General features: G+C 52.7%; 1 protein-coding gene across 15 annotated transcripts in view; it reads right to left on the bottom strand.

Annotated features, from left to right (window-relative positions):
* Positions 1-5,628: 5,628 nt before the first annotated feature.
* GAS7 (growth arrest specific 7) overlaps positions 5,629-10,246 on the bottom strand; it is a 195,769-nt gene continuing 191,151 nt past the window's right edge. For 14 of the 15 annotated variants that reach the window (XM_022596192.3, XM_089900345.1, XM_089900347.1 and 11 more), the window contains 3 exons: positions 8,031-8,110; positions 6,618-6,716; positions 5,629-5,981 (listed from right to left, as the gene is read on the bottom strand). In XM_022596192.3, coding sequence (XP_022451900.1) covers positions 5,868-5,981; positions 6,618-6,716; positions 8,031-8,110 — 293 coding nt within the window. In that variant the 3' untranslated portion in view covers positions 5,629-5,867. The other variant, XM_089900349.1, reaches the window with a different exon arrangement.

The raw sequence follows: 10,246 nt of genomic DNA, 5'->3' as shown, positions 1-10,246 counted from the left end.
GCAGCCAGGGGATGGAAGGATATACAATGTGGAGTAAACATTCATTCTGGGATGAGGAATGCTGGAGGAGACACCGCTGTTTAACGTTAAAAATGTATAAAGTATTTAGCAAAAGTTACAGAAAACAGAGCAAACAAGCAAGTTTGTTAGAAAATTCCACTTTCATGGGGTTTGCTGATGTGCTCGTTTGTGAAAGGGCTGCCCACCCCCTTCATCTCCTTCCTAAGGGCAGAGATGCAAATTTGGGGCCCCTGTCACCAAGGATGGCTCGTGTCCCTTTGAATGACTGTCCCTGGGTCCACATGGCTGCCTGGAGGCCACAGTCCCGAGAGCCAGTCTGCTGCCGCGTGTGGCGCCAGATGGGGAGCAACTCCACTCGGTAATAACACAGAGGTCCCGGGAGGGGATGTGACTTAACTTCAGGTTATGGGACAAATGAGATGGCAGAGCAGGGCCAGTCCGGTGCTCTTGCCCTGGTACCATATGCTTTCCTTCCTCATCCCCATGTCGCACTGTCCCCAGGAGAGCACGCATGTGCCTGACCCCCTGCATCCCGCCGCTGCAATCCCATTAGGAATTTCCCTCAGACACAAAGGGTCAATTCCCCTGAACAGCGCATAGAGATCCAAGTTCATCACAACCCCTCTTCCCTCAGAGGCACCTCCCAACAAAGGCACCCAACAGCCACGCCCCAGCATCTAGAGGGTTAGGGGAAATGGAACATTGGTTTTTGTCACTTGTCTTGGCCTCACCCAAACCAGGAAAGGGGAGTTGGGTCCCTCACTTTCAGAAAAGGCCCGACAGAAATGACTTTCATGGTGTGAAAGTCTTTCGTGGTCCCTGGCAGCGTGGGGCCCTGTGACTTGGGTTCCATGGCCCATACCTTCACCTGGCCTGGACCCAAGAATGTCTTCCATTTGCTGGGAGAGGTGCTGGTTGCCTTCCGGGGCTCAACTTTCACTGAGCAGGGCACGATCAAGATGTGCCTGGAGGAGTTCTTACCTTGGGGGTCAGGCCCAGAGCTGAACAGTGTCAGCTGGGTGCGGCCCTCTCTCTGCCACCATCCAGTACGGTGAGGGCACAGGCCAGGTGAGCAAAGCTCCGGCAGCGACAAGAACCTGAAGGGAGGGGGCTGTGTCTTCATGCCTGTTTATGCTCCTTGGAAGTGACTTTCAGGACATGGTGTCAAAACTTGGTGGATAAAAATTAATGACTTCTGCTTTCTTTAGGGGTGCAAGGAGGAACTACCTCATTCTCAACAGCTCACGAAACTCTTAAGTTTTTGTATCTGAACAGAGAAGCGCCTGGGTATCCCTCTCATGAGGGTGTTAGGTGACATCACGCACAGCCGTGCTGACGGGACACAGATTGGGCATGACGTGGGCACAGGGTACAAAACTGGAGGTGCCAAGGGGAGGAGACAGAATGCAGCAGCTGGAGGAGGCCTGGGAGACCGTCTAGAACGAAAACCTTCAGTTTGCCGATGAAGGAACAGAGATCCAGGAAAGGGTGGTGATGGACTCCCTGTCTTCTCATCCACGCTCCCTCCACCCACCTTCCACACCCTCTAACCCTCACCAAATGGCAGGGACTGGGCGAGTTGAAGGGAGTGTCCCCAGAAGCAAGTAGAACTACCAGCTGAGATGCCAGCGGAAATGGAGGGCAGTGGAGACCCTGCCCGCCCCCTCCCCCCGACCCCAGCAGCTTTCTGCATTGTCAAAAACTTAAAATGATCCGAAAATGCAGGCGTGAGCCCCAAGAACCACTCGTGGGCGCCGCTGGCTGAAAGTAGCCGTGCAAACGAGCTTAAGACCCCAGGCCAGGAACTTCGGGGGCAGACAACTCATTTTAAAAGCAAGGAAGCAGCGGGGTGCACCCATGCAACGGACTGGAGATATAAGGGGACAAGCTACTAACATCCCGCCACAAGGTGACTCAGAGGCAACGAGCCGAGTGACGGAGGCCAGACTGTAAGGCTACTGCAGTGTGGCTCCACTTCTATGACATTCTAGAAAAGGCAAATCTGCAGGGTCAGAAAATCCATCAGTGGTCACCAGGTGCTGGGGGTGGGAGGAGTGGATGGACATCAAAGGAGCCTGAGGGGATGTTTCGGAGTGATGGAAATACCACGTTGATTTCGGTGCTGGTTACAAGGCTGTGCACCTTTGTCAAAATTCACTGAACTGTAGACTTCAAAAGGGTGAATTTTACTGTATGTCAATGAACCCCCGATACCAAACGTCAGAGATGTCAATAAACTTGTAAAAAGAAAAGGCAGGGGGACTTGTAGGGGCGGAGAGGCTTATGGAAATAAGACAGTATGCCGGCTAAGGAAGCCGGCCGCTGGTCTGCGCCCCACTTAACATTTGTCCAAGGCTTTCCCTACCTACATAACCAGCAGCAGGTCTGCAGAATCCTGTTTAAACTCTCCTTGTCAAGGCCACTCACAGCTGGAAGTAAAATCACCTAAACAAGCTGAGGTCTTTGACGTCCTTTGAATTTCATGGCTTGAATTGCCAAGAAGGGACTTTGGCTCCACCAGGATTTCTCTGCACCCATCCCCTAATCTCGTAATGGATTGGTTTTCACAAAGGGAACAGAAACAAACCCCTGGTTCCTGAGTTGTACGGTTTCTATTTGCTTCGATCATTAATCAGCCCCAGTGAAGGGAGAAATGTCTCCTACTGCAGAAACCCAATCCACCCTCCCCAGTGAAAGGAGGCCCAAGGCGGTTCCACGGGCAGAACCTCGGGGCAGCCGTTCCTGTGGCTCAGCTGGCCAGGGCTTTGCAATACCGATCAAAAGCAAGAGAAAAAAAAAATGGAGAGGAACAAGTAGCTTTTCCTGGAGGTTTTCGTGGCAACTCACTTTTGTTTTAGAGACTGTTTTGTAAAACATCAGGCTATCACAGACAAAACGAAGTGCACCCGTGTCTCCCAGGTAGAAGAGGCTCACCTGTCCTCAGAAATGGAACAGTGGATGTGCTCAAGGATGGCCTGGGGCCACTCACCCGGAATCAAGCCAGGCAGACCCTCCTATAACCTACGCGCCAAAGCCCAAACCCAAACCACCGCCGGGGCCGAGGGTCCCTCCGAAGCGCGCTTTTAGGTATTCCAGACTCTTCACCCTAACTCTGACTTCACCCACATGCGGAGCCCTGTTAACATAGGGATTCCAGGCCTGCTTGTAGGTCGCTGTTCATCTCACGGCTCTCACCGGCCGTCCTCCGGCTTCATTCTTCCTCTTTGTAAAGTGAGAAGAATGATCTAAAACAAATCTCTGAACTTTGAGTTGGATATGAGCCATGGAGGGTCTGGCGGACCAGGTGATCATACTCTTGTTGCTGCCTGGTTTCTCTGTCCTTGGGTAAATGCCACATGGCAGTAGTTTGTATTATGATTACAGGCTCCCAGTGGGTTAAATGTGGAAGGGGTGCAAGGTTCTCATTCCCCAGAAAGGTCTGAAAACATCCCCCTTCCACATGGAGAATAGAGGGGGGCCGGGGGCGGAGTGCCTGTCTGGTATGCAGCTACATTTCTAGTACCGGCACAATGCCTGGCTTGCCCCAGGTGTCTGATGATTAAATGAACGAATGAGTGAATGGCTGAATGAATGAAAGAAGAGCTATTAGCACAACAGACAGTATCTCTGCAAACCTAAATTCTGCAGAGTACCTGTACGTGAATGCCAAAGTTACTGACCTGCAAGACCCCTGGAGAAAAGACAAGTCTCTACCAAACAAGAGACTGTGGGCTCCCCTGATGACAGGGCCATACCTTGTCCCTGGATCTTAGCACATTGCCCAGGCTCAGCTAAATGCCTGATGAATGAATAAAGGAGGGAAGAAAGAAAAAAGAAAAAAGAAAAAAGATGTGGAAGGGCTAACGAAACTGAGGGAAAAGGATGAGGGGGAAAGAATGACTTCAGAAAATAGACTGGCCCACAAGGGGCCAACTTGGGCTACCCTGAAAGAGGCAAGAGAGCCCCAGGGAAGCACAGAAGACTCCGGAATCCTCAGATGGGGATGAGAAAACAAAATCAACGAGCGATATCACACTCAAAGTATCTGCGTTAATAACAAGGCTGTTGGCTTTGAATGTCGGAAAATCACCCACAAATTAGTTTACTCAGCCACAAAGCAATTACTACTAGCACCGATCTTTTACAGAGAAACCAAAGAAATGATATCCCCAAACTGGCAGCTGGTGTCATGGCCCAACTTCAGACTAGGAGTGGTTCTCCATGCCAGACACACATCCGTCCTGCTGGCCTTCATGTTGGTGAAGGCCTTCCTGTTGACCTTTCTGGTTGGGATGTTTCAATAAAAAAACTGGCAAAGCTTGGTTTGCTTTAGGCTATTCGGCATCTTTCTACCGTAACTACGAGGGCGCCATACTGACTCAAAAGGCAGAGGTGCCAAAAGATTCAAGAATAACAAGTCATCAGTTACCAGCATAGACGACAGAGAGAAAGACCAGTGAGTTACCTTAGACGTCTGCCCTTATGAGAAACACATGAGTCCTGTGAATCCGAAGTAATCAAGGGAAAGATTAACAGGAAAGATGGGTTCTCAGGGTGCGGGTTCCGGGCCAGAATGTGCCCCTTGCAAGTTGTCTGACCTCCTTCAGCCCTTTTCTTCCTCCCGTGGCCTCGAGCTGATTCTCAAGATTTAACACGTAAGGGAGAAAGAGATGAGTGAGGACCCGATGGCAGTGCCAAAGCTTCCCAGGTCACACTCAGACCAGGCTCTCCCAGGAATGGGGAGATGGGCAAAGGGCAAGGGGGTAGCAGCACCAAGCAGGGGCTCCGTGCGGGGATTTGAAACGTGCAGGAGCTGAGAGGCCAAGGTGCCAGACTGCCTGGTGACATGTACTGTGGCTACGAGAGTCTGCGATGCCTGCACAGTGCCTGCCAGTGAAAGCCATACATGAGACAGTGGTCCCGACCCCGCTGTGCGTAGGCAGGTGGAGCCATCTGGGGGGGGTGACAGACACTTGCCCCAACCCATCTCCAACATGGGACTGACCCAGCCCCCCAGGACAAGCGAGGGTGGAGGATGGAGCTCCCCCGAGGAAGCGGCTGTGGGCTGGGTGGACGGGGCTGCCCAGAGACAGCACGTGACATTGACGCCTGATCTAATAGGAAACACGATTCAATGCTCCGACTTGGGGCGAATTTGCTGAACGAGGTAGTTCCATCCTGACCTTTGCAGGCAGGGTCAGTCTGGGAGAACAGGAGCCAGGCATTCTTCCCAAGACTCCCAACGATGAAAAGTAGCAGAGAAGAGCCAGGATGTGGGCTCCCAGAATATGCAACGGGAAAAAACAAAGAGGGAGGGCTGCTGCAAAGGATTCTGGGTGTGGGCTGTTGAGCTGAAAGGTGCCTTCTATCCACGATTCTGATCCTGACACTTGGCTTGGAGACAGAGACCTCTCTCCCCCGCCCCTCCAAAGCCCTGGAGACAAGTGGGCTGGCTGGAGGAAGGGCCTTGGGGCTTCCAGGGGCGTGAGCGTGTGACACAGCTGGCTCTGGGTGGGGAGGGGACCTCTCTGGTGCTCAGCAGGGACCACAACGTTCCAGCCTCGGTTTGTTCTCGGAGTGGCAAGCACGGCATGGGACTTGGGGGGCTTCAGCCTCGGAGACAAGGGCAGGGCTGTGGATCCATCTTCTCGGCCTGGGAACACTGGGGAGCTCCCCATGGGGCCATCCGGGCCGCTCTTCTGGCTTCACTGTCCCCTCTCCTCAGTGGACCAGGAGAGCGGGTGGGAGGGCAGCTCCGCTTGGGAGCAGGTCCCCCCTGGCAGGAGTGCCACCTCCTCTGCGTGGGACCTCAGCCCCTCCTCAGCAGGACCCCCCAGGCCGTGTGTCTAGATCTCCATGTCCACGGGGCGGATGTTGCCCGTCTTGTGCTCCCTGACCCACAGCTCCCTGTCTTTGGCTGGGTCCACTTTTCGAAGCAGTTGGTCCACAGGCTCGACTGTCTGCAAGGGATGGAGAAGAGGGATACCTTCAGAGGCAGCGACCGAGCCAGGGACATATCCTCTGAACCACGCTGCTTGCACCCTCGGGCCCGTCAGAGCAGCCTCTCTAGAGGGTTGTGAGGCCCCGGGGAGGCCCATGCGAGGGACAGACGTGGCAGGGGCTGGAAGACCCGGGGGCCTGAAGCTCTGGCCTCTGCCCTGCTCTCCCTCGTGCATGTGACCCTCCAGACGTCAGAGTGGATGAAAGGGCAGGTGGCCCAAGGGTCTGTGACCTGTTTCTCCTTCCATTAGTCTCCACATTTACCACCTGAGAACAGGTCAAATGGAACGTCGGCTTGAGAAGTTTTGAATAGTTCCCAGCATCGTAAGAAATTCGCCAGGGGAGACAAGGACATCTCCAGCTATTTTAACTATCGTGACGCATCTATGTGATGCGCTCGGGATGGATTCACATGGACATCCAGGGTAACTGACATGTCCATCCCAAGGGGTCACCCGCAGGCCCGAGCCCGTGCCCGCCTTCCGGACAGATTCACCTGTAGCAGCTACTTGACCTGCCACCACGGCACAGGGCCACGGCTCTCCCCGGCCCCACGCCGCCCAGGGGCCCCGCTGGCCTCGGCCCGGGGAACTCACGCTTTGGTTGAACATGTCCGTCTCGTGCCGCAGCTGCGTGTACTGGCACAGATGTTGCCGGATCATCTCCACCCTCTCCACCTCCAGCCGTTCCAGCTCCTGCAGAAGAGGAAACCGGCAGAGACCTCTGGGGGTGTCCCTTCCACCTGGGGACCTTCCCCACCATGCGGGTCCCACACCCCCCTATACACAAAACACAGATGCTGCCTGCTGATCCCCCATCCTGCCTGACCCTCTGGGGTCTGACGAGGAACCCACCCCGTATCTGGGAGTGAAGGTGTAGCTGAGGGCACAGCAGTTACTGTCTCCTGACTCTCGTTCTGCCAGGCGTGGTGGGTGCTAAGGGCTTTACGGGCACTGCTTAATTGTCCTCATCATAATTGTAAGAGGTTCTCTTCTTACCCACATTCTCCAAACAAGGGAATGAACACCTACAGAGGTAACATCGCTTGCCCACAGCGACAGGGAATTATGGGAGCAGCGGCATTTGCACCAGGGTCTGTCGTGCCCTTAATCACGCGTCTGCACCGGTGCAGCCCCAGCCCCAGCCCCTGATGGCGTGGAGAGATGGAACACGTGCAGAAGCTTCTGCACCTCCACCTCTTGGGGCTTTGTCCCTGGGCCTCTGCTGAGTGGCCTCGTCTCCTCTGTCCACCCCAAGCACTGAGGGGCAGGTCAAGGGAGCCAGGAGGGCCGGGAGCAGGGTGGCCACTGTCAAAGGGAAGAGTGGAGTGTTTGCCCTTTGGGTCCTAGGTGGCTCTGCATCTTTGGAATTTAGGAGATCCGGCTGCTATTCTGTGCACAACTAGGTCACTGTTCAGGTGATTAACCTGGGCGTAGGAAGTAAAGCAGGGAGTTTAATTAGGAGATTAACCAGGAGGAAAACTAGGTCACTGTGCCCGGGGGAGGCCTCTAATCTGCTCTGGTGGACTGGCACCTGGGGCAGGCAGAGGGTTAGTCTCATGCTGGACAGCCAGATGGACGGCGGTGGCTTGGGGGCAGCGGGACGGTGTGATAAGCACCTGGCATGATGCCTCCTTTCTCATCTGGCCCCATGACCCACATGCCAACCCCGCTTCACCCCCTTCAGTGGGTGCTGACTTCACAGAAATACTCAGCTTGGCTATTTTTCCTAAAGGGACCACTGTCTGCTTGGTTGACGCTGACCCCTCAGAGGATGCAGCACGAGCGCATCGTCACCCGTGTTCACACAGCTAGGAAGTGCCAGGGCAGGGATCTGAATCCACACAGGCTGGTCCGGAGTTGAGGTCTCAGTCCCAACACTAGAGCAGATCTAATGACCATCTCCACGGTCACCTCCACCCCATTGCCTGCACATCCGCCACCATCCACCCAGGGATTCCTGAGTGCCCACCCCTGCACGGACAAGCGTATGCATCTCTGGTCACTCACCAACGTGGTGGTCACCATCTCTTCAAACCACTTGGACTGGGCCTGGTTGTAGAGGTCCACACAGCGCATGAGGTCATCTCCTGGAAGGGCCAAGGCCACTGTCATACTCTGTCCTGTCCTCACCATGGCCGCCTTCTCCCACCTGCACCCCACAGCCAGGGTGATGGAGGCCACCGGAAAGTTGGGGGGTGGAGAGGATGAACAGAGCAAGAGAAGGGGGCAACCCAGCCTTACGAGAGACCGGCTTCAGAGTGTCCATCTGAACTAGACTCCAGACACCAAAAACTCAGGAAGGGGTTTTCTCAGTAAGAATATATATATGGTAGGGGTGGGGGGGCACTCCTAGGACCCCCAACTCTATCATGAGCCCAAGAAATGCTTCCTCTTCTAAAGATGGGAGTTTCATTTCACATTGGAGAGTCCTGCTTGGTTGAAACATGTGTCTCAAGTAACTTGCTACTAGTTAGAGTTAAAGAAGGGAAGTTTGCAAATCACGTGTGTGTGTGTGTGTGTGTGTGTGTGTGTGCGCGCGCGCGTGTGTACATGCAGCAGCAAAGGGTGGGTGGGAAGGGAATGAGCTCTTTCTATTTTATTTCATAAGAGAGAGATCTGAAACAAACTATTTAACAAACTGCAAGTAATTGCAACATTACTAAGGTCCCGGCGTCCCAGACCCTACACAGAACACAGTTCCTGGGCCAGCAGCATCAGTACGCCCTGGGAGTTTGCTCGAAATGCAATCTCAGGATGTTTCCGAGACCTAGTGAATCAGAAACTATTTCCACAAGATCCTCAGGTGATCCCCGTGCACATCACAGTTGGAGAAGCACAGCCTGGTCTGCATGTAGTTTCCTGATCATCTCAGGGTGCCAGAGAGAGGAAGTCATCATGGTCTCTGCTCATGATGGGAAAACTCATGAGTGAACCCAGAGATAATGATGAACTCTTCAAAGGGATTCCTATAATGGCATCACCTTGCTCATGTGGGTTCAGATATGAAAGTGAAAGAAAGTGGGCAGAGTTATGCCCACATGACCCAGGGCCTGGCTCAGGGCCCCCTCCCCAGTGAACCATACACCATTGGCTGGGAGCTAAGCCTTGAGCAACCCCAAATCAAGGCTCTGTTCATTTTGCCCTTGGTTCAAGGCTAAGACTGGGCCCTTGATCCCAAGAAAGACTGACTATAGGGAAGAAAGTGGATATTTCATTGCAGATGCATTCCCACCAAGAGCTTGTGCCTGACCGTGGGTGGGGTCACCCTATAAACACCATGTGAAACTCCCAAAGCCCTATTTGTTGATCCTGATTTTGACAACATGCTTCAGGAACTTCTGCAACATCAGGAAACAGTATAGGTGACGGTAGGTGTGTCTCTTCTCTAGTTATCCCAAGGGTTTGAAATCAGGCTCTTCTGAACAGCACAGGTTAAGGACATGGATTCTGGAACCAGATCTGGGCTGTCACACAGCTCCACTGTTTACTAGCCGTGCAATCTTGGACAAGTTGATTCACCCTGCCTGTGCCTCAGTTTCGTAATCTGTAAAATGGGGATAATAATGGTACCTTCATAGAGCCACAGTGAAGATTAAATAAGCACACACACCCCCCAGAAAAGAAAAGAAAAATGAAAAAGAAAACACAAAGAACAAAATAAAAAGATAAACTTACGAAAAATATATGCAATTCAAATGACAAAAAGTTAATCTTCCTTATCAATCAATCAATAAGAACAAGACCAGCCATTTGACATAAAAACGGGGGGAGCATATGAGTGAATCATAAAAAAGAAAAGCCACGATGATTTATAAGTCTAGTTTTAAAACGCTCAACTCCTCTCAAAAAGCGTGTAAATTAAATTAGAAACAAAATACTATTTTTCACCAGACAGTTACGATGTCAAAATCTGAGAGCAGTCAGTGCTGTCCAAGAGTTTAGGGGACAGGCGTTCACAGAGCTATTGGTGGGCGCCCCTCTCTGGAAAGCAACTTGGAAACATCTATCAAAATGAATACAAGCCTCTGACCCAGAAACCCCGAGACCATCTCTATACTGTCTATATGCAGGTGCTGTTCCCCCCACCCCTGAGATGCATTTATAGTAACAGCATCGCTGGCATTGGCAAAAACTCTGAAACAATCTAAAAGTCTTACAAAAGTCAGTTAGGGGAATGATGAAACAAAATCTGGATACGATCATACACTTGCACGCTATTCAAC

This window comes from Delphinapterus leucas, chromosome 19 (assembly GCF_059928025.1).
Source record: "Delphinapterus leucas isolate spDelLeu-1000000601 "Yukka" chromosome 19, BTC_Dleu_Yukka2, whole genome shotgun sequence".
In the NCBI taxonomy this organism is placed as follows: domain Eukaryota; kingdom Metazoa; phylum Chordata; class Mammalia; order Artiodactyla; family Monodontidae; genus Delphinapterus; species Delphinapterus leucas.
This window is presented reverse-complemented; position numbering and strand designations above follow the sequence as displayed.